At 36.7% G+C, this 22,607-nt stretch overlaps 1 protein-coding gene across 2 annotated transcripts in view; it reads right to left on the bottom strand.

Moving 5' to 3' along the window:
- The window catches only part of LOC131977445 (lysine-specific demethylase 4A-like), a 29,431-nt gene that overhangs the window by 6,058 nt on the left and 766 nt on the right, over positions 1-22,607 (bottom strand). Inside the window, exons 2-20 of one of the 2 annotated variants that reach the window (XM_059340747.1) lie at positions 21,452-21,614; positions 20,306-20,481; positions 19,054-19,168; positions 18,743-18,936; positions 17,952-18,001; positions 17,649-17,752; positions 16,947-17,084; positions 15,774-16,009; positions 13,660-13,823; positions 13,226-13,333; positions 12,395-12,502; positions 11,252-11,359; positions 9,215-9,606; positions 7,331-7,430; positions 7,045-7,229; positions 6,543-6,747; positions 3,848-3,924; positions 1,556-1,611; positions 106-214 (exon numbers count right to left, since the gene is read on the bottom strand). In XM_059340747.1, coding sequence (XP_059196730.1) covers positions 106-214; positions 1,556-1,611; positions 3,848-3,924; positions 6,543-6,747; positions 7,045-7,229; positions 7,331-7,430; positions 9,215-9,606; positions 11,252-11,359; positions 12,395-12,502; positions 13,226-13,333; positions 13,660-13,823; positions 15,774-16,009; positions 16,947-17,084; positions 17,649-17,752; positions 17,952-18,001; positions 18,743-18,936; positions 19,054-19,168; positions 20,306-20,481; positions 21,452-21,589 — 2,763 coding nt within the window. In that variant the 5' untranslated portion in view covers positions 21,590-21,614. The remainder of the gene's footprint in view (positions 1-105; positions 215-1,555; positions 1,612-3,847; positions 3,925-6,542; positions 6,748-7,044; positions 7,230-7,330; positions 7,431-9,214; positions 9,607-11,251; positions 11,360-12,394; positions 12,503-13,225; positions 13,334-13,659; positions 13,824-15,773; positions 16,010-16,946; positions 17,085-17,648; positions 17,753-17,951; positions 18,002-18,742; positions 18,937-19,053; positions 19,169-20,305; positions 20,482-21,451; positions 21,615-22,607) is intronic. The other variant, XM_059340748.1, reaches the window with a different exon arrangement.

Below are 22,607 nucleotides of genomic sequence, written 5' to 3'. Positions count from 1 at the left end.
TCAGGTTTTAGGGGGTTATTTTAAAATCGCCCAGAGGTTTTACAGGCATTTTTTCCAGGCGTTTTAGGTCTAAATGGGTTAAAGTGTGTCTGTATTTGGACTCACCAGTTTAAATCTCTGCAGAGGTATTCCACTTAAATCAACAGGACTTCTTTCAGTGATGTTAACGAAGCGTGCCTCCAGCACAGCTACTGCACACAGCACATGTACCCACCTGAAACGCACACACACAAGCACAACCACACATGCAAGCACACACGCACACACACACACATACACACCTATATGATAGAAACCTTAAGTAAGATAAGATATTCCTTTATTGATCCCACATGGGGGAAATTCAGGTGTTACAGCAGCACAAGTACAGAGTTAACCAATTAAGATAATAAAAAATAGAATAGAGTAATAAAACAAAACTGAATAAAAAATTAAATAGTATAAAATTAAAATACAAACAAATGACCAAGACCCTACATCCAATAGGCTATACCTTAAAACTGTAAGTTTCATTCTGTCTACTGCTGTCCACTGTTATATATATATATATATATAATAATATATTAGGGCGAGGGATGGGTGTGAACGTAACAATCAATTAATCGATTAATTGCTGTATGCATACATGGGCAAAATAAAAGATATATATACAGTACTATGCAACAGCCTGTTTCAATAACGGACGCTTTTATTTTGAAAGGACGAAAAGAGACTTGATCCTGTCAGTAGTAAAGGTAGTAAAACTAACTCACATGAGATTAAAGTGTAAAAATAACATCAAGGAGTTCAATGTTTTATGTTTTAGCCCTCGAAGAGGCATGAGGTTAGTTTTCACAGTAATCTTGTATATTTAAGTGTGTTTTGTGTTTAAATAAGTTTTGGATAAAATTAAACTCAGTAATTAATGCTAGAAAGGTTTGATACAGTAAGCTGTTTTGCTCAAATTAATCCTCTTGTATTTCTGTGTGTTTTATAATTGTTATTGCAACTTTCAGTTTGCAAACTGTAGCTTGATCCAACTTAATTCTCAGCTCATTGGCTTATTGATGTACAGCCGCAAAACTGAATGATCGGCGTGTTTCAGTTCAGTGATACTGATACGCAGTCAGAGATAAAAATTTTTTTTAAAATACACAGATCTATTAAAAATTCCACGTGATCGACCCAATTCTTAACGATCATTAATCGATCATGATTAATTATTCCCATCCCTAGTAAAGACTATGATAATCTATATAAGGGCCATGTCATATGTTCAGCTTCTCTTAGTGCCTTTCAGCGCTGACAGAGGGAAAAAAAATCCCATTCCGAAGTCTGTTTCATTCCAATAAATACTACTTCTAATAATAATATATCTGCCACTGATATAACACTCCTAGCTGAATACTCCTCTTCTGACTCGCAGGTGTTAATGACATTAAAAAATATCAATGAGCAACTTAGCCTGTTTCAGTTCATCCTGTTCAATTATTAAGTGCCATTGGCAAAGTGCAATCTTCTAAAATAGCAAGATGTACTGTAACTGACTGTTCTTGATGACTCTGGAACAACTTACTTGTTGTTGTTGGCTTTCTGCAAGGCTCCGCCTCTTAGTGAACACAAACAGCAATTCTGCAAAAAAAAAAAAAAAAAGAACATATCATCCTTTTAGTTGTCCATACAAACAATAAAAATCTACATCTCAATATTGTAGCTTGTAAAAGAAAACTTCATTGTATTTGCAGTCAGTATCAAACCAAAGGCCACCTCATGTTTACAGGGTTCGTACATTTTTTCAGTGGTCAAATTCAAGCACTTTTCAAGGCCTTTCAAGGTCAATTTTCAAGCTTTTCCAGTACCTTACAACGGTTGTAAATGGCATGTTTTAGAGGAGTACTTCGATACTAAAAGGGGTAATTTCACTTAACCATACCACCAGCAATGGTAGGCTATAGGCTATTCAGTTTATATATTTTTTTCCATTGAAAATGCGGTTATCTATAGTCAGATTGCAAGAGAAATACAGTACGAATTTCAAGCATTTACAAGCACTTAATCCAAGCACTTTTCAAACCTTGAAATTCAACATTAAAATTCAAGCATTTTCAAGGATTTCAGGCATCTGTACGAACGCTGTGTTTGTATCAGCAGTTCTGTATGTGATTTATGGCTATAACCATCTTGAGTACAACAAAACAGCAGCAGTAGAGTGTAAACCTCCAGCTGATAAGTAAAGGATGTATGTACTAGTTCTATTCTCTTGTTCGAGAGAGACGTTTTACTTGCTCGGGTAAACCCTGCAGAATATTCTGTATGCTGTATAACATTAAAACATACTGCATCAAATAATCCTGTTACAGTGGCAAACTCTTGGCCAAAGCCGAGCATGGAAGACTGAAATGATCCCTCTTAAACCACTAAAACCGAAGGGAGCGCCCGCAATCAAAGTGTGATGTAATTTTCCCGGGAGATGTATTCTTTCCACGGGAAAGTCGTCTCTTAGCGCGGAGTCGCACTTTTTCTTATCTCTTGCTCTTTTCACAAAAACACACATTCCCTACACACTTAAAGTTGTGACTCAGTTAATCTAAATATTTTATTTTTATGTACATGCTGTGATTTTGCAAATTGTGCACAATGTGCATTTTTTTTTTTTGTTATAGTTTGTAGAAATGTGTGTATTTTAAAAAGTAAGTTATGAACACGCTCAAAATACATTTCCTGTGGTTTGAAAAGATTTTGTGCGACTGTTTCCATTTACACTTTTGAGGGATACAGCTATGATATTTCTGTATTTGGAAAAATATGAGTTAAAAAAAAAAGATTTTCTTTTTTTGAGGGTATTTTTTTGCACTTTTTGGCAATTCTTTTTCAATAGTATGGGCATAAGTCAATACATATTACATTTTGGGATGTAAGGGTTGCACTGATGTATGAGGAAACTGATGAAAAGGCTCAAGCAATAGCAATAAATTGTGCTTTCAGTCCTTTGTTGAACATAGAGCGCCATCTAGTGGGCTCTAGTTAATCTCCATTGTGCAAAATTCAGGGCTGATTAAAAACAGTAAAGGGCATGTTGAGCCATTTCCAAACCATAACTATACATTTGTTAAGAAATGTCAATATGATATACCCAGCATTGGTGTTTTTCATGACAGTACAGTTATATCATATAGTTTAGAGTTCAAAGAATAGGACTACTTCAACATATTTTGGAATGATTGATTTTTGAAGAACAGGAAACGTGGATAGGTAACAGGACAAATAATCCTTGTTTGTAACCCTCTGGAGTCCATCTTTTTATTGAAAATACACATGTTTTATTTACAGTAATAACTTTATTTATATGTAGACAAAACTGAGAAAGCCAGTTGAAAGTCATAGGAGCTTTCACAGTGTGCCATTTATGTTTCTAGACCATTTTTAAAAGGTGAATTTTCTTTCTACAATGAAAACTATTACTATTTTCAATTTACATGCAAATAGACTGTTTTGTAGTTTTATTATTTATTATTTTTCTGCTGCTGTTTTTGTGTGTATAAATGGTTAAAAAATGGTACATTTCCATAGAAGCCTTGTCTTTTGTTTGTATTTTCGGTTGCTGGCAGCTTTATACTTATATAAAGTATAAAATAAGTATATAAAATGAAAAATCTGACTGATAGCCAAGTTTGTGTGGAGAAAAAGGAGCCATGCATGTGATGTAAGGACAGACTGAAAGCTGCTAAACAGAGACAGAAATTAATACATAGGAAGTTGAAATTTCAACCAAAATCTCCTGGACTGCAGAAGTTTAATGGACCGTCAGAAATAATTACTTTAAGCCGAAACCAATCGAAGAGAACTCAAAATAAAAGTGTTCACTGACCTCAGTCATGGCGTTGGCCTTGCAGCGTGCACATTTCCACTCCTTGCTTACACTTGCTGGATCCACACCGTAACAGCCTGGAATCAACAAACACAAAGACACAGTCTGACCCACTGGTGAAGTAGCTGAGAGACTCATTGTTATGTCATAACCAAGGTATGTAAGCATGTACTGCCACAATTTAATCCCAATAATTGAGTCACGATATTATTGCGATTTTAAGCATTTTGCGATATGGTGAGTATTGTGATACAATATATTACGATTTAACTGATAAACTGCATTTTGATTAAATTCAATCAAGAATAGTTTTGTCAAATAAGAGAAAATTCTCAGTCTATTCATCTCACTTCAGTCTTTTTATTTCTCCACAATGAGAGTCAAACCCACAGACTGACTAACAAAGTATTCAGTCAAACTGAACTGAACTGATATCAAACATGTATGGACGACAACAACTGCAGCATTTTATCAAACTTTCATAAACTTTAAGCTTCACTGTTCTGAATTTATTTGAATGAAACATAAAAATTGCTTAGATCTTCTAGTTTCACATGATACAAGTATCTCCAGTGTATTCCTAAAAGTGACCCCGCTACAGCCTCCGAAAAAAAAACAAAAAAACAGTGAAAATACTGCTGTCAGAACGCTAAATATCGATACATGGCAGCCATGAATCGATATAATATTGCAGCACAAAATATCACGATACAAATGCTGCTGTCTACTTCTACAGTAACACACTTTGGTTGTCACAATACTAGAATTTCTAACTTTGATACAATACCTTTAATAAAATATCTATATTTAAAATACCATTTTTGTTTTTTGAATTGTTGAAAACAAAAGCAACATTCCACAGAATATGTCATAGGCATGAAAAAAGTCAAGACTTCCTGTTTCTGTTTCAAAATAAAAGCTGTGTGGCGTTTCTGTGGACAGAATCCCTTCGATTGTTAACACAGGGTTTTATTGTGGAATATGCAGTGGATGTTAGGGCTATATAGATAAAAGTAGAGTACCAACTTATAATTGTGGAGATACAATGGTAGAAATAAAATGAAACGTTCTATTACAAAAAAGCAAACGCTGTCTGAGTGGACGCTGAAGTCAGTACCTATTATTTCATTTCCACAGAGCATAGGAAATATATGTCTGTAATAATGAGCACTACCAAAGAGGATTGGGACCAGGTAGGAATAAAAGATAATGAGGAGGATTTTTTTTTTCATTATGCAGTTCGAGAAAAAAGTCGAAATGATGAGAATAAAGTCAACTTTTTGAGTTTGATTGGAAAGATATTCACGGATTCATTGTTCCCGTGGTAATAAGTCATGAGAGGAACATTGTTTTCTATCAGAGCAGTTAGGTAGACTGCAAGCTACAACCTGATTTTAATCAAAGTAAAATAAAGAGCAATATTTAATAAAATCCCTTGGTAGTTGGTTACTACGACTACTGTTTTGGGAAAGTTGCTTTTATGTAATTTATGTGAATTTTTTAGACGTAGAAGTTATTCTCCTCATTTCGACTTTTTTCTTGAAGTACATAATTCATTTTTTTCTCCCTCCTCTCATTATTTTTTTCTTCTACTTGGCCCTAATCCTCTTCCGTAGCAGAAGTTTAATTAATCTTTTGTAAGGATAATTATCACGATAAATTTAATGTCTTTTTTGTCTTTGAAAAAAGTTAAATATTAAATATTCCATTAGAGGCTCAGCAGTCAATTTTTTAAAAATAAAAGATGGCAATCCCTCACCACATATGTAAACTCCCTCACCTCTCTGGAGCCCAACTGAATCGATTTGATGCATCCATTTTTTATTTATTTTATCAAATTTTTAGTGAGCACACTGGGCATTCTGTATTTATTTATTTATGTATCTATTGTTATAATTACTATTATTAGTAATTTTTCTCTTTCGCCTCCTTTTATATTACTATATATTTTATTGGATTTATTTATCTTCCTGTTATTTATGTACCAATTGATCCTCACCTACTAATTACTACTTTGCTAGGGAATTCACTGTTCCAATGAGCGCCCTCACAAAGATAGAAGTACAAGAATGTGTGTGTGTGTGTGTGTGTGTGTGTGTGTGTGTGTTCTTGTACTTCCTACATAGTGATGACCAGAACACTTTTTTAACCAACAGAGTGAGGACATTTTTGCAAAGTGAGGACATTTCGGCCGGTCCTCACTTCTTTAAAGGCTTTTTGAGATTTCAGACTTTGTTTTAAGGGTTAAGGTTACATGATAATGATAACTAACTGAAACTGTATTTTCTGGTTACAAAACTAACTAAAATTATAATGAAAATGTCCTTCGTTTTCGTCTTTGTCAACTTTTTTCATACATAATGAAGATGGATAAGACAAAGGAAATTAAGGCAAAATTTACTGTGACCTCTTTCAATCTCCCACCCAACAAATACCCCATTACAAAAAACTAACACTAACACTAAAACTAATAAAAACTAAACTAAAACATTTCAAAAAAATAAATACTAAACTAAAACTAGCAAACCCACTCTAAAAACTCATTAAAACTAACTGAATTTGAAAACAAAAATTCACAACAAAATTAGAATTAGAATTAGAATTCACTGTTCCAATGTCCAATAAGGGCCCTCACAAAGATAGAAGTACAAGAATGCGTGCGTGTGCGTGTGTGTGTGTGTGTGTGTGTACTGACTGGTGTGGACCCGGATGCCGCACTGGGAGCAGCTGATGAGGAGGCTGGTTCCATCTTCCTCTAGATGAGGTGTGGCGGGCTGCTCCTCACACTCAGACTCTTCTTCTGTGGTGGTGGTGAAACACATCTCTGGGATCAGAGGTTTGGTCCTCATCCACCCACCAGCCACCTTAACAGGACTGTCTGCACTGTTTGCACATTCCGTCTGTCAGCAGGCACAGCACACAGAAACACGTCGGTTACAACACTGAAACAAGTAATATCCTATTCTGAAAATCAAATTGTATTGTCAATTTGTGTCTTTTTTTGCCATTTTGTGTCTTCTTTGGGTCATTTTGTGTCTTTTTTGGTAATTCTGTGTATTTTTTGGTCATTTTGTGTCTTTTTTTGTCATTTTGATACTGCCTCCAGTGGCCCCCAGGTAATTTGAGTTTGAGACCCCTGATCTATATGTTCACTCAATAGTTGACTGGTAGGTGGAGTCTGCTCGGATACAGATTACCTGCTGATATGTGTAGAACAGAGTGCAGATGGAGCAGTATGGAGGTTTGGACTCCATGAGCTGGTTGTACTCCCTCTCTTTCTTCAGGTTGGGAGGTCTGTTCTGCCACAGGTGAGCCAGAGGTTTAGCCCAGCTCTCTCCCTCCAGACCGCCCTCCTCTACTGGGGGGGCCTCCTCCGGAGCCTCTGAGGGACAAAAAGGCACAACGGCAAAGTTATCGTACACACTGAAATAACTGTCGGCAGGGTTTTTGCTTGGGTTTGTTGTAGCAGTTGATGGGACAGACCTTCATCACTCATGCCGTCCTTAATGAGTGGATGGTGGCCTGGCAGCTGCCCTAAATCGCTTTCTGGCTCCTCATCTCCAGGCATTACTTCTGCCATCTGCTGGAGACACACTCACTGTTATAATCAGCATCAAGGCTAGACAATCTCTTCTAAAGACCATACTGGTAGGTTTCATTTTTGCCTGCTTATGACTCGTGATTGTCAGTTTAGAAAAGAAAATGATCAAAATCGATACAGCACAACCACAAAAATCATCGTCCTCTGTACCAAAACTTGCTGCCTACATTACCCACAATGCAATTCCCCAACACCTGAACACTTACTGGGGTGATGATCTTTAACCTAACCTTAAGTCAAACTACATTTAGTGTGACTTTGTCTTTTGCAGATAAATGTCCACAAATCAGCTTTAATTTCAAAGGGAAAGCAGCTGCATAACTTGCTTGAGAATCTTCTTGTGCATACCTAAAACATGCACCACACAGTGAATATTCATCATCATTATTATATCTAGTTTCTGTAGTGACTCAATGCATCAAGGACTGTTAAAATAAAACATTGCTGTGTTCAAGGATATGCTGTAATTTGGGCAAAGAGTAAGCTTAAATGCAGAAGACAACAGATCCACATGTGTCTGCTTAATTCAAATTTCAAATTCAAATTTAAGACTTTTTAAGATTTTTTTAAGACCATAATGAATACAATTTAAGACCCATTTCACATGCATACTGGCGAAAAAGTACAAAAGACATGAAGGAAAATCAGAGGCCTGGAATTACGTGCCAGGTATATGAATTTATTCACAGCAACAATCGTTGAACTTGCACTGACCCATCTTCCACAAGTAATTTGGCTTTGCTGTGGGCTTTGGTTGAGTTTTCTCCGCTGCTATGCACAGCACACGAGCTGGTTGTGCTCGATAAATTGTGACCGGGCTGTTATAGCGCCCTCAAAAATCTAAACATTTAAAAGCGAGACTAAAGTTTATGCATTTGTTTTAAATAAAAGTAATCTTAATACATTTAAGACCTTTCAGAATCGTATTTTAGACATTTTAAGGCCTTAAATTCAAATTATTGGATTTTAGAAGTTTTAAGACTTTTTAAGACCTCGCGGATACCCTGGTAATTATTTCTGTTTTGGATTTGTTCTGACTGTCAATATAGTAATAACTTTATCTATATATGATATGTAGACAAGCTGAGAAAGCCAGTTGAAAGTTCAATCATAGGAGCTTTCACAGTTTGCCATTTATGTTTCTATTTTCCATTTTTAAAATGTGAATTTTCTTTCTACAATGAAAACTATTACTACTTTTAATTTACATGCAAATCGACTGTTGTGAAGTTTTATTATGTATTGTTTCTCTACTGTTTTTGTGTGTATAAATGGTTTAAAAAATGGAACATTTCCATAGAAACCTGCGTCTTTTGTTTGTATTTTCGGTTCCTGGCAACTTTATACTTTGTTAATAAAAAAAAAAGAAAAATCAAACTGATAGCCAAGTTTGTGTTGAGAAAAAGGAGCCATACATGTGATGTAAGGAAAGACTGAAAGATGCTAAACAGAGACAGAAATCTCCTGGACTTCAGAGGTTTAAAGAAAAAAGCTGAAGTATTAGCAATTGAGGTTTCTTGAACATTGAGCGCCATCTAGTGGGCTCAGAAAATAAAGAAAATGCTTCATGAGGCTTCGTTGGCACATCACTACATATGAGCATCCTTGTAAGCAACAACAAGCCATAAACTACATCAAAGGCAGTGAGTGGATTCAAGTCTCATGTTTTTACACACAGATGTGATAAAGTGTATTAAAACTATGTTACGCATACTGTAAAGTTTACACAACTTATCACAAGGTGTGTACCATCTGTGACCACTCACTGTTTTCCTGACATGTCTGTTGTCTTTCTCCGTCTCACTGTCACTGCCCTCGTTCTTCTTCTCCTCCTTGGGCAGGGCTTCCCCCTCCCCGTAGTCTCCTTTAGCATAGCTGTGAACATGCAGGACGTCTGCGGGGCTCAGCGTCCTCTGAAACAGTTTGTGTGCCGGGCTGCAGCCGCTGCCCCGCCGAGGCTCCTCCTCAGAGCACGGTGACGCCATCTGGTTCTCATCGGGCTCCGGAGGACAGGCGTCTGCAGCCGACACGCCGTTCTTCTCCTTTTTTGACGCGCTTTGTTTATTTGGAGTTTTCTTAGTGCTGGCTTTGGACTGAGATTTAGTCTGAGGCTTGGTGTCCTTCTCCTTCTTAGGCTCCGTCTTGACTTTCACTGGATCTAAAAGAATAATACAGTAATTACATACATTATTATACAACTACTGATACTACTAGATCATCATGAGCCATTACAGGATGTCGGCTCCGTATATGAAACAAGTAATTACTGTGGAATTAGCCTAATACACTGTAATTATTTCTTCATGTTCATATGGACAAAATATAAACCATGAATAGAGTGTTCCACCCGATATATGATAAGCTTCTGTCCCCATTAGAAAATACTGTATTTTTTTTTGTTTGTTGATAACTGGACTTTATCATGAAATACAGTCATGGAAAAAAAGACCACTAGACCATCGTTTTCTTCAATTTCTTGTTAATTTGAATGCCTGGTACAACTAAAGGTACTGGAAGGATCTGTTTGGACAAATATAATGATAACAATAAAAATAGCTGATAAGAGTTTAGCTATGTAATAATACAAAAACTTTTTTTCTTCATGAAGTGAGAGGCAAAATGGAAATAATGATCTGTTTTTGTTAATCAAAAACAATATATTTAAAGAATACTTGGAATATCCAATCATAAAATCAGTTGATATCAAAAGATAGAGCACAGAAACACACAGCCAGCATTAAATAACATTGGAAATGAATGTGGGTCAATTTTTGACAAATGTTGTGCATTAGAAGGTGTGTCAATATGTTGTGCATCAAAGGGTTAATTTAACAGCTGACATCTAGCCATTTTCCATGGTTTTACTGATAATAACCAAAATCATTATCAAGAAAACCATGGAAAATGGCTAGATATTAGCTCTTAAATTAAACTCTTAAATAAACTGTTATGAGCTATTTTTATTACTATTTTTGTTATCATTATTTTTGTCCAAACAAATGTACCTTTAGTTGTACCAGGCATTAAAACAAGGGTGGTCTAATATTTTTTTCCATGACTGTATAAGACTAAAGCAGAGTGACCACTGTTACCAACTGTTGTATGCCTCTGTCAACCGTCTGTCCAGACTCATACGCAGCCATTACATTAGACTGTTTTAACCTGGAAACCATTTCCGATGATTACTGAGAAAAATAAACTATACTGCCCTACAAAGCCTTACTGCAGTAACTACAATTTTGGTCGAAATTGAACTAAAAATTAACTCGATGTGCGTTTTATCTTGTGACAAAGTTTTAGATTTTAATTTTGCTATATTTCAGAGGAATAATGATCTAAAAATTGAAGTAACTACTACTAAATCCAACTCAAAACCAAAGCACAGTTTTTCTCAGTTTTCTCAGTACTGCAGCTAGGCTTTGTAGGGCAGTATAGGGGCTGAAAAAGGCAATGTAGAAGTGACAAAAAGGTTCCTCTCATCCAGCTTGAGAATGGAATTAATCCTCATTAACAGCCATGTTAAAGTGCTCTAATGTATTGTTTTTCTAATTTTGAAAAACAGTATTTAGTTACCAGGAGCAACTCAAGGTTTTAGAGCATGTGTACAGCCTGTAGGCTCTGCAGATGTTGGGACAACTCCAAAAGATGCCAAAGACACCAAAGCCCCGAAAATTTCAAGAATAAAATTTCCGACCTTTTTGAGGATTATTATTAGGGGTCAGTTTCTACTCTACTGAATTTATTTTTTCACTAAACCCAAAACCCCAAAAGCTGAACTAAGATCTCTAAGAACTGTAGCGTACCTTTATCCGGTGTAAGAGGGACTTTAGTTGGAGACTCTTTCCGTGACAGCTTGGCCTTCTTTGGCTCCGCCTCCTCAGTCTCCTTCACGCTCAGCTCAGGTTTGATGTCTTCAGAGAAATAATGATGTAAAAATTGCAGGAACTATTAAATCCAACTCAAAACCAAAGCAGGCCGCAGTAATTACACTTACAACGGTCTGCTTTGACTGTGACACAGTGTAGCCTTGTATTTCTTCATCGTGTTGAATAGTGAAGACAAGATTAATAGAAATGATAAGTTTATTTAATAGGGACATTATTATCTAGATAGTGATTAAGTAAAAAAAAGTAAGATACGATTATATTAAGACTAAAATATAGCAATACTTTATAATATTAAATCTAAAACACACAAATCTGAATAGAGCTGTTAAACACTTTTAAACACACTTCTAACAAAATCACTTTGAGAATGTTTATTAACTGAAAACAAAATATAAAAGCTGAAAGAAGACAACAAAATTGTAGTTACTGCACTCTGGTTTTGCATTACTATTAGAACAGCAATGCAAAACAAGAGTGCAGTATCTACATTTTTGGGGTCAAAGGTCAAATAAATTGTCATAATTTTTGATCATAAAAATCACATCATCAATACATGTAGGAATAAGTGTCATATCCCTTACCTACATGTAACCCGTTTGTCCGGCCAGTTAAAAAAAAACTTTGAAAAAACTTTAAAGCAGTTTTTCTCAGTTTCCTCAGTACTGCAGCTAGGCTTTGTAGGGCAGTATAGGGGCTGAAAAAGGCAATGTAGAAGTGCCAAAAAGGTTCCTCTCATCCAGCTTGAGAATGGAATTAATCCTCATTAACAGCCATGTTAAAGTGCTCTAATGTAATGTTTTTATAATTTTGCAAAACAGTATTTAGTTACCAGGAGCAACTCAAGGTTTTAGAGCATGTGCAAAGGCTGTAGGCTCTCCAGACGTTGGGACAACTCCAAAAGATGCCAAAGACACCAAAGCCCCGAAAATTTCAAGAAAAAAATTTCCGACCTTATTGAGGGTTATTATTAGGGGTCAGTTCCTACTCTACTGAATTTATTTTTTCACTAAACCCAAAACCCCAAAAGCTGAACTAAGATCTCTAAGAACTGTAGCGTACCTTTATCCGGTGTAAGAGGGACTTTAGTTGGAGACTCTTTCCGTGACAGCTTGGCCTTCTTTGGCTCCGCCTCCTCAGTCTCCTTCACGCTCAGCTCAGGTTTGATGTCTTCAGAGAAATAATGATGTAAAAATTGCAGGAACTACTAAATCCAACTCAAAACCAAAGCAGACCGCAGTAATTACACTTACCACAGTCTGCTTTGACTGTGACACAGTGTAGCCTTGTATTTCTTCATTTTGTTGAATAGTAATGAACAGCAATGCAAAACAAGAGTGCAGTATCTACATTTTTGGGGTCAAAGGTCAAATAAATCGTCATAATTTTTGAGCATAAAAATTACATCATCAATACATGTAGGAATAAGTGTCATATCACTTACCTACATGTAACCCGTTTGTACGGCCAGTTAAAAAAAAACGTTAAAAAACTTTAAAGCAGTTTTTCTCAGTTTCCTCAGTACTGCAGCTAGGCTTGGTAGGGCAGTATAGGGGCTGAGAAAGGCAATGTAGAAGTGCCAAAAAGGTTCCTCTCATCCAGCTTGAGAATGGAATTAATCCTCATTAACAGCCATGTTAAAGTGCTCTAATGTAATGTTTTTCTAATTTTAAAAAACAGTATTTAGTTACCAGGAGCAACTCAATGTTTTAGAGCATGTGCAAAGGCTGTAGGCTCTGCAGATGTTGGGACAACTCCAAAAGATGCCAAAGACACCAAAGCCCCGAAAATTTCAAGAAAAAATGTCTGACCTTTTTGAGGATTATTATTAGGGGTCAGTTTCTACTGTACTGAATCTATTTTTTCACTAAACCAAAAACCCCAAAAAAGTACCTTTATCCGGTGTAAGAGGGACTTTAGTTGGAGACTCTTTCCGTGACAGCTTGGCCTTCTTTGGCTCCGCCTCCTCAGTCTCCTTCACGCTCAGCTCAGGTTTGATGTCTTCAGAGAAATAATGATGTAAAAATTGCAGGAACTACTAAATCCAACTCAAAACCAAAGCAGACCGCACTAATTACACTTACCACAGTCTGCTTTGACTGTGATACAGTGAAGCCTTGTATTTCTTCATTTTGTTGAATAGTAAAGACAAGATTAATAGAAATTATAAGTTTATTTAATAGGGACATTATTATCTAGATAGTGATCAAGTAAAAAAAAGTAAGATAAAATTATATTAAGACAAAATATAACTATAGCAATACTTTATAATATTAAGTCTAAAACACACAAATCTGAATAGAGGTGTTAAACACTTTCAAACATACCTTTATCCGGTTTGAGAGGGACTTTAGTTGGAGACTCTTTCCGTGACAGCTTGGCCTTCTTAGGCTCCACCTCCTCAGTCTCCTTCACGCTCAGCTCAGGTTTGATGTCTTCAGAGGCTTCCACAGTTTTAAGCTGACGTTTTGTCCCAGTCTGAGGTTTTGGTCTGATGTATGGAGACATTAGTGGACATGCTCAACAGGACACGTAAGAGTAAAACTGTTAATCATAGACAGCAGAGCAACTGTTCTGATTGAAGTACATGTACAAGTGCATCTTTAAAACAGTGCTGTGCTTGTGCAGCATAGGACTAGTTCTGTTCTGAACTGAATCCAAAAGCTCTGCAAAGCATGAACTGGCAGCAGACTAAAAGTAGATTGAAAGTAAATTTACTCAAGTACAATGTTGCAATATTTGCTATTTTGTAGAGGTGGGGTAAAAAATCGATACAGCATATTATTGTGATATTATGCGTGGTGATATTATATTGATTCATGTCTGTCAAGTATTTATATTCAGCTGGCCGTCAGTATTTTTGTATTTTCACTTTTTGGACTAATCTGGAGGTGCTGGCATCATATGAAACTAGAAGATCTAAGGAATCTATAGGCACCACGTGCATCAGGATATCGTGTCGGGAAGTTGTCCAAATTAATGCTGCAAAGTTCGGCTTTTTTAATGTTTAATGCTTTTTTAATTTTTTTAAGTTTTTGAAAGTTTGATAAAATGCTGCGGTTGTTGTCGTCCATACATGTTTGATATCAGTCCAGTTCAGTTTGACTGAATACTTTGTTGGTCAGTCTGTGGTTTTTGACTCTCATTGTGGAGAAATAAAAAGTAGTGTTGTGCCAATGAAGCCTCATGAAGCATTTTCTTTATGTTCTGAGCCCACTAGATGGTACTCTTGGTCTAAAGAAAAAGGCTCAAGCAATAGCAATTAATTGTGCTTTCAGTCCTTTGTTGAACATAGAGCGCCATCTAGTGGGCTCAGAAAATAAATCAAATGCTTCATGAGGCTTCATTGGCACATCACTAATAAAAAGACAGAAGTGAGATGAACAGACTGAGGATTTTCTCAGATTTGACAAAGCAATTCTTGATTGAATTTAATTTTGTGGGCACAAAATATAGTTAAATCACAATAAATTATATCCCAATTTTGCAAAATGCTTAAACTCACAATAATATCGTATTGTGACTCAAGTATTGAAATTAAATCGTATCGTGGGGCCTCTGGGGATTCACACCTTAAAGTTAACCCCTCAACGCCTGAATTTATATAGCTGTATATAAAAAAATGTTTTATGTGTGTTTTTGCCTTTAAGTAGATGGTAAATAATGTTGAGATTATTAATTTCACTTTTGCACAAAAAATAAATAGAAATTTTGGTATGTTGCAAATTTGCGACAACAGGCATAATGGTCAATTTGGGGTCAATTTGGTATGTTGCAAATTTGCTACAGCAGGCATAATGGTCAATAATAGGATAACAATAACACAGTAATATAACAGTGAAAAAACAACGTTTTATTTATTCACCCTCGTTTATTTATATAAACCTGCAACAGCAGGTATTCAACCGGCATTGGGGGAATGCAGACGCTATCTCGGCTGGTTGACTGAGTCAAACGGTTTGTCGCATATTTGCGACAGCAGGCGTTAAGGGGTTAAATAAGAGACTTGGGAGAGGCCGTAGAGACCCATGGAGTTGCACGTGAACCGTTTCACGAGCAGCTTCAGTTCTCGCGTTGTTTTAGAGACGCTGACGCAAACTTTAAGTGTGTGAAGCCGCCAACCAATTCCAAGTCTTGCAATACCATTCATCTAGGAATTAATGGCTGATTTGAAATCGATTGAGGAGGCTTCTACCGACGCAGCCATATCTCTCACTTGTTAAACCGAATATCCGGTCGCATCGGTTTATCGTTCACAACCCTAACTCCAGTATATACCAGTATATTCCTTAAAGAACGGCAAAAACACTGACAGCCCACCGGCAGTCGGATACATATCGATACTTGGCGGAGAATTGATTGGTGGCTATGACTAGAAAAGCGCTGTACAAATACAGTCCATTCACCATTTGAATGTGGTAAGAAATGTGTAAATCCTGACCTTTTGTCCTCCTGGACAGGAGGGGACGTGGGCTCCACAGGTTGAACCTCGCCGGGAGTCTTATCTGAAGGCTTGCTCTTGTCATCTTTCAGAAACTCGGCTGCCTCTGGTGTGGGTTTGGAGTGGTCGATGGGAGTGTTGTCTTTGCCTGCCTTCCACAGCTTGTAACGGTCGGGCTGAAATTTGCGTACGAACACATCCATGGAGATCTTCACCATGTCCTGACGGCACGAACACTGGGGAGCAACACACATCAACATTTTAGTCTAGGTTACTCTAGAACAGGGGCCTCAAACTCGCGGCCCGTGGGCCAATCGCGGCCCTCGTGACGATATTTTGTGGCCATCACCTTGATATGAAAGTTTCATGTGAGTTTTATATGAATGGCACTTTACCGTGTTGTGTGTGGAAGGTCCCTTTATTGTGCAAGCTGGAGCTTTGTTTCACTTGTTTCTATGACGACGCTAACAAAAAGAAAGGCAGCTGCTACCGGACCGTTTATTATCTGCCGTGTTGTTGTTACCGGAAGAAGTGGAAATGTTATGTAATGTAATTCTGTGTCTCTTTTTGGTAATTTTGTGTCTTTTTTAAAATAATTTTGTGTCTTTTTTTAAATCATTTTGTGTGTTTTCTTTGGTAATTTTGTGTGTTTTCTTTGGTAATTTTGTGTCTTTTTCTAATAATTTTATGTCTTTTTTTGGTCAGTTTGTGTCTTTTTTGGTAATTTTGTGTCTTTTTCTAATAAATTTGGGTCTTTTTTAGTAATTTTGTGTTTTTTCAGTCATTTTGTGTCTTTTTTTTTGTAATTTTGTGGGGGGTTTTTGGTCATTTTGTGTCTTTTTAAGATTTTTTTTTTCTGTCATTTCCTGTCTTTTTTGAGTCATTTTCTTTCTTTTTAAGTAATTTATTTATTTTCTGTCATTTTGTGTCTTTTTTTGGTCATTTTGATACTGCCTCCAGCAGCCCCCAGGTAATTTGAGTTTGAGACCCCTGCTCTAGAATAGTTTATTTGATAGTGACAGACAGAATAGAAGAGGGACAGAGGGGAAGACATGCAGCAAAGGGATCTCGAGCCAGATTCTATTTTGTGGTAGAACACCACTACACTGATGCAGCGAAGCCTTTTTACATGAGATCAAATCAATAAGTGAAGCTAAATGTCTTTTTACATACCAGTGTTGCCTGTTTGCCGTATTCAATCCATCGCTGGGTGGCAAAGTTGGTCGACTCAGCACAGTTGAAGCCGTGGTTGAAACCAGCATGATAACCGAATGGGAACGTCACAATGAACTGGCCAGCCTCTTGAGTGACCTGAAAAACGAAAAAAACACTGACTTGTGGATACACATTTATATTTTAAACATTCCAGCATTATTTTTTCTTACATTAGCATTGCAGTTTAATAATTAAAGCCAATTTCATAATGCGTTTTAGAGGTGTGAATCCCCCTGAGGCGCCACGATAAGATTTTATCCCGATACTTGAGTCACGATAAGAAATTATTGCGATTTTAAGCATTTAGCAATATAGAGTATTGTGATACAATATTTTGGGAGTTAACTGTTTGAATTTAATTTTGTGGACACAAAAGGCAGTTAATCAAGAATTGTTTTGTCAAATAAGAGAAAATTCTCAGTCTGTTCATCTCACTTCAGTCTTTTTATTTCTCCACAATGAGAGTCAAACCCACAAACTGACCAACAAAGTATTCAGTCAAACTGAACGGAACTGTTTTGAATGAAACATTTTGAATTGAATTACTGACATAAAAAAACTTTTCTATGATATTCTAATTTATTGAGATTCACCTGTATATATTGTTAAGCCTCGAGCAGCAATGCCACAAGGTCAACACAAAGTAAAATAAAACTTCACCTTCTCAAATGGTATGCCATATTTTTTCAGGATTGAGGGCGAAATTAAAGTCATCTTGTGGCGCAGGAAGGCTTCACATCCCTGAGCATTTCCTGGAAAGAACCCTGGAAATACAGAAAGTCATCCACAATGTTAATGCAGACGAGCCTATCAGTAAGTGTTTATGTATTCTGTGAGTATCAATGGTGTAAATTGTGTAAGAATATACACTTAACTTAAAAAAAGATACATTTTCATGGGGAATTGAAGACAAGTACCACATTTAAATCAATTTATGGAGTTGTGCAACAAACCATCACATACCCTTGGCAAGTCGTTCCAGTCTCTTCCCATGCTCTGGTGGAACAACGTACCTGTAGAACAACAAGCAACAGGTGTATCAGTCCTGAGGCAACCTTGATATTGACAGCATACACAGACTTGTATGCGTTGGTCAACCAATACATTCATCAACAAGTATCAATAACATAATGAAATAAATAAGTTAGGTTAGGGAAATGTATAGACTTAACTTCACAGGTTTTATCTTTTTTTAAATGTGAATGTGCCCCTAAGTTGTTGATTGGCAGCCTTTTTTTTTATTTTTTTTTTACCAATTTTGTTGTTTTCAGAACAGTTAATAACTTTTCAGGGTATTCTCACATTGTTGTATGTGCATGTTACTATTTGTCTACATTGGTAAATTAGGATTGTTTACAGATTTATAATATTTCTAAATGTAAGCTAATAAAACAGATGTGGCCAATACAAGAGCAGCAGTGAGAAGCTGAAAATTAGTGTGTGTGTGTGTGTCAGTGACTGTACCAGGACTTTGGCTCTCAATGTAGAAAACTAACATTCACAGCACGGCAATTCACACACAGGTATGGTGCATTCAATAGCGGTGGAACGGCTATGGTGCGTTCAAGGGTGTGGGACTCTTTTCAGGGTATTTTCACATTGTTGCATGTGCATGTCACTATTTGTCTACATTGGTAAATTAGGATTGTTTACAGATTTATAATATTTTTAAATGTAAGCTAATAAAACAGATGTGACCAATACAAGAGCAGCAGTGAGAAGCTGAAAATGAGTGTGTGTCTCAGTGACTGTACCAGGACTTTGGCTCTCCAAAGTGCAGGTAGTTGATGCTATAGAGATCCATGTCTTCTGTGTGCCAGGCGAAGGCGCTCTTCCACATCCCGAAGTAGAGGTATGGTGTGTTGACTCCTTTGATCTTGATCCCGCTCTCGTTATCCAAAGTGTCCAGAATGGTGTTAAGGCAGCCGATGTTCCAATCGGTTACATCCTGCAAAAGGAGGGATTCAGCAAAGCAGGCATAAAGATGTTTGAGTGTGTGATCATGCAACTGAAAGGTCTGCTTTAACACAATAAAGACATGAAAGTTGGAATTGGTGGCACTCACTGGATCATACAGTGTTCCGCTAACATCAGCCCCATACAGAGGTGGGTTGAACGTCAGGTTCTTCCAAAACTTCCTTTCCAGCTCATCAAAATCCACATATCGGGGATTGCAGAACCTAGAATGAGAAATCCAAGGGAAGAGCTTGTTTGGTATTCAAAATGATTGGAAATTAGGCCTGTCACGACAACACATTTTTTAGGGCGATATATTTTCCCAGAAACTATCACGATAAACGATAGTATTGTTGTATCAATGTTATTTTAGTTTTATAAAGAATATTAAGCAATGTAATTCAAATGTGGAAAAGAAATATTAAAATATTCTAGATAACACATTAAAACATTGCAATGTGATAATTCCTATGTATTATTTTGTTTTATTATTAAAATCACATATAAACAGCTGGAATGGCTGCTTGGGAAATATAGGTTTTTTTCGGGAATTCGTGCTGTCAAACATTTGCAGCTTTACTTTAAACACAAAAAAGCACAAAAAGTCACACATGTAAACGACAATATATCGAGTCCAGAAAAAAACTATCGTGTCCATCTTTATATAGATCGATAAGTCGATTATCATGACAGGCCTAGTATCGAGAGAAAACTAACATTCACAGCACGGCAATTCACACACAGGTATGGTGCATTCAATAGCGGTGGAACGGCTATGGTGCGTTCAAGAGCGTGGGACATATGAAAACTTGCAGAGAAACTGGTTATTGGTGAATGGAACTTGGTTAAATAAACAAGGTAACAAAACATTAACAGCGTGGGCTTTCTAACGACAACAAATCTGTTTATTAATTTGAAGAAGTTCAACCCAAGTGCAGAAAGCATGAGAATGCGAGCAGAGTCTGCACATACGTATGTGCCAGCATACGTAGCATTAGCAGTTCAGCCCCTAGTAGCGAAACTAATCTGTAGTTTCTTTAGTTTTCTGTACAGATGCTTTAAAACCGTCAGTCTAAAAACAATATAAAAAATCGTGATAATAATTGAGATCGGACGATATGAAAAAATATATTTTGATCGTTTTTTTTGCCCTATCGCCCAGCCCTAGCTGAAATTTTTCAGCTGATGTCTCAGTAGATTGCAAACTGCAGTGTCTACTTTTATATGTCGAACTATAAGACGCTACTGTAATTATCGTTACAGGCCTAGTGGAAATTACAATCTGCATTATGATCTTATAGGCATTGTGTGAAAACATATATCAATGAACCGTGCTTCATAGTTTGACTATGAGAACTGACTTGTCCATGATGGAGGTTTTGCGGAACTCGTGGACAGTCATTGGCTTCTTCTGGATGTTGTACTGTGTAAACAACCCCGACTGTCCGGTCACCACCTGCTGGATGGGAGCAGGAATCACCAGGTCATCGATGTCGTCGTACGTCCGTCTAGGTTTCCAGCCTTTAGGTGGAATAACCTGCAAGAGAGAAAACAAAAAAGGGATGAATACAGTGTGGAGACTCAATGAAGGTATACTAAACCATACTCCACATCACTAAGAACTACTATAAGCAAAATACGAGCCAAACAGCATGGCTAATAATGATGTCCTATTTTAAAATAAAACAGTAGATTATCTATTATGAACTACAGGAAGCATATATTATTATACACATGCATTTAATGCGAAAATCAGTAAACACATAATATCGTCACCCTGTTAAAATAATCGCCTAACTCATTTTTTCAAGTTTTGCAGGAAACACAAAAAACTTCACCAAAAGTGTAACATATGACATTTATTGATCATTTCACTCAAAAAGGATGTAACAAAGGATGGCTATTGGCATAGTAATAACACTGTGTGTAAATTAGGTAACTTAAGAGAAATAAATTACTTAGGCAATTTTTTTTAACATGCCTTTATGACTTAAGCAAGATATGGTAACACTTTATTTTGAAGGTGTCAACATAAGAGTGACACAAGCCTGTCAGAAACATGACATGACAAGTATCATGAGCATTAATGTTACTTCAAAGTGTCATTAATGTTCATGACACATCCCATGTCATGTTGATGACACGCTCATGTCACTCTTATGTAGACACCTTCAAAATAAAGTGTTACCAATATTAGTGTCAACAATAAAACACTGATAAACTAAACTGATAACTAAACAATCTCCCTCTAGCTCTTCTTTGCTGGGTTCTTATCTGATGCCTATGAATGTGGCAACTTGTCAAAGAAGTGATGATCTTAAAGGGGTAAAATCACATGATCTGATCAACTGAGGATGTAGGCGATTTTACCATAGGTGGCCGGCATCATGAGGAGATGATTTAGGCAAAAAAATAATAATTTCGACAAAAATTAACTTATGCAATTATTTTAACAGTGTGACGATATGTATCATAATAAAATGAAAAATACAGTAGACCCTACATACTTTTGCCATTCCAGCTTTATGTGCTCCTTGTGACTCCATATAGGCAATGTACCGGCTGAAGTCCTTGAACTCCTCTTTGGAGGGGGTGAATGTCATTATCCTGGAGCCCACGCTTTGGGCTGGTGTGTCTGTAGTCATCTTGGGGTTGTTATTGACCTCAACTCTGAATGGTGGAACATAGACATGTTAATGAAAACACCTGAAAACTTAATGCTGCATCCTAAGAGTCTGGTGACTCATCCAATCTGTACCATCACTGGATACTGTAGTAACAAACCATCACATGCATTCTAGTGTTATTTTCTGATTCTGGAGTGGCAGGTTAAAAGGGATAGTAATTGTTGGCCATTTCTCCATTTTAACACCACTAAAAAAGTTTGTGAAACACTACTAGATATCATAATTACAGCCTTGACTTAAGCTTTAACTTAAATAACTCTCCCCCAAAAACCAGAATCTTAAAATTTTTGGGGCAGCTTCAGACTAATATCACAAGTCTCAGACAATATTTGTTATCCTTAAATAAATGGTTGTTAGATTTCATAGATATAGCCATTATGGAATGTTGGGCAGCCAACTTTCACCTAGCCAAACCTGAAATCATTTCATGTTGGGATGATGCCATCCCACTCTAAAATCTTTATTGTAGCCATCTCCTTTTCTTACTTTGGGTCCTGTGGGTGGGTGGGTGGGGCTGTGGCACTCCAAGAATATATTTTCTTATTTATTTCTCCCCTTGTTTTTTCAGAGTTTCTTTTAGCTTTGACACCATTTAAGTGGTCCAACCCCCTTTCAAGGGCCCTTTAGGCGTTGGGTTTTGAGGGCAGTATTGGTTGAGGCTTGTTTAAAAGCTCTGAACTCTTATGTGTATATATGTGTGTTCACATACGTGTTTGTATGTTCATCAGTGTTTTTTTTCCTCCTTTTTCAACACTCAATATTGTTGATATGTTTGGTTGGTAGTAATGCCATTGTTATTTATTTATTTATTTATTTATTTTTTGTTTGTTATGCTACACTACCATTTTATATTTGTTGCTGTTGCTATTGCTATTATTGCCCAATTGATGCTTGCCACTCCAGCTTGTTTGTTTCTTTTCAACTAAAAAAATAAATTAAAAATTGATCACCAAAAAAAAAGTCTGAGACAATATCA

This window comes from Centropristis striata, chromosome 9 (assembly GCF_030273125.1).
Source record: "Centropristis striata isolate RG_2023a ecotype Rhode Island chromosome 9, C.striata_1.0, whole genome shotgun sequence".
NCBI lineage: Eukaryota > Metazoa > Chordata > Actinopteri > Perciformes > Serranidae > Centropristis > Centropristis striata.
Note: the sequence above shows the minus strand (reverse complement) of the source record. Positions and strands in the feature narration are given on the sequence as shown.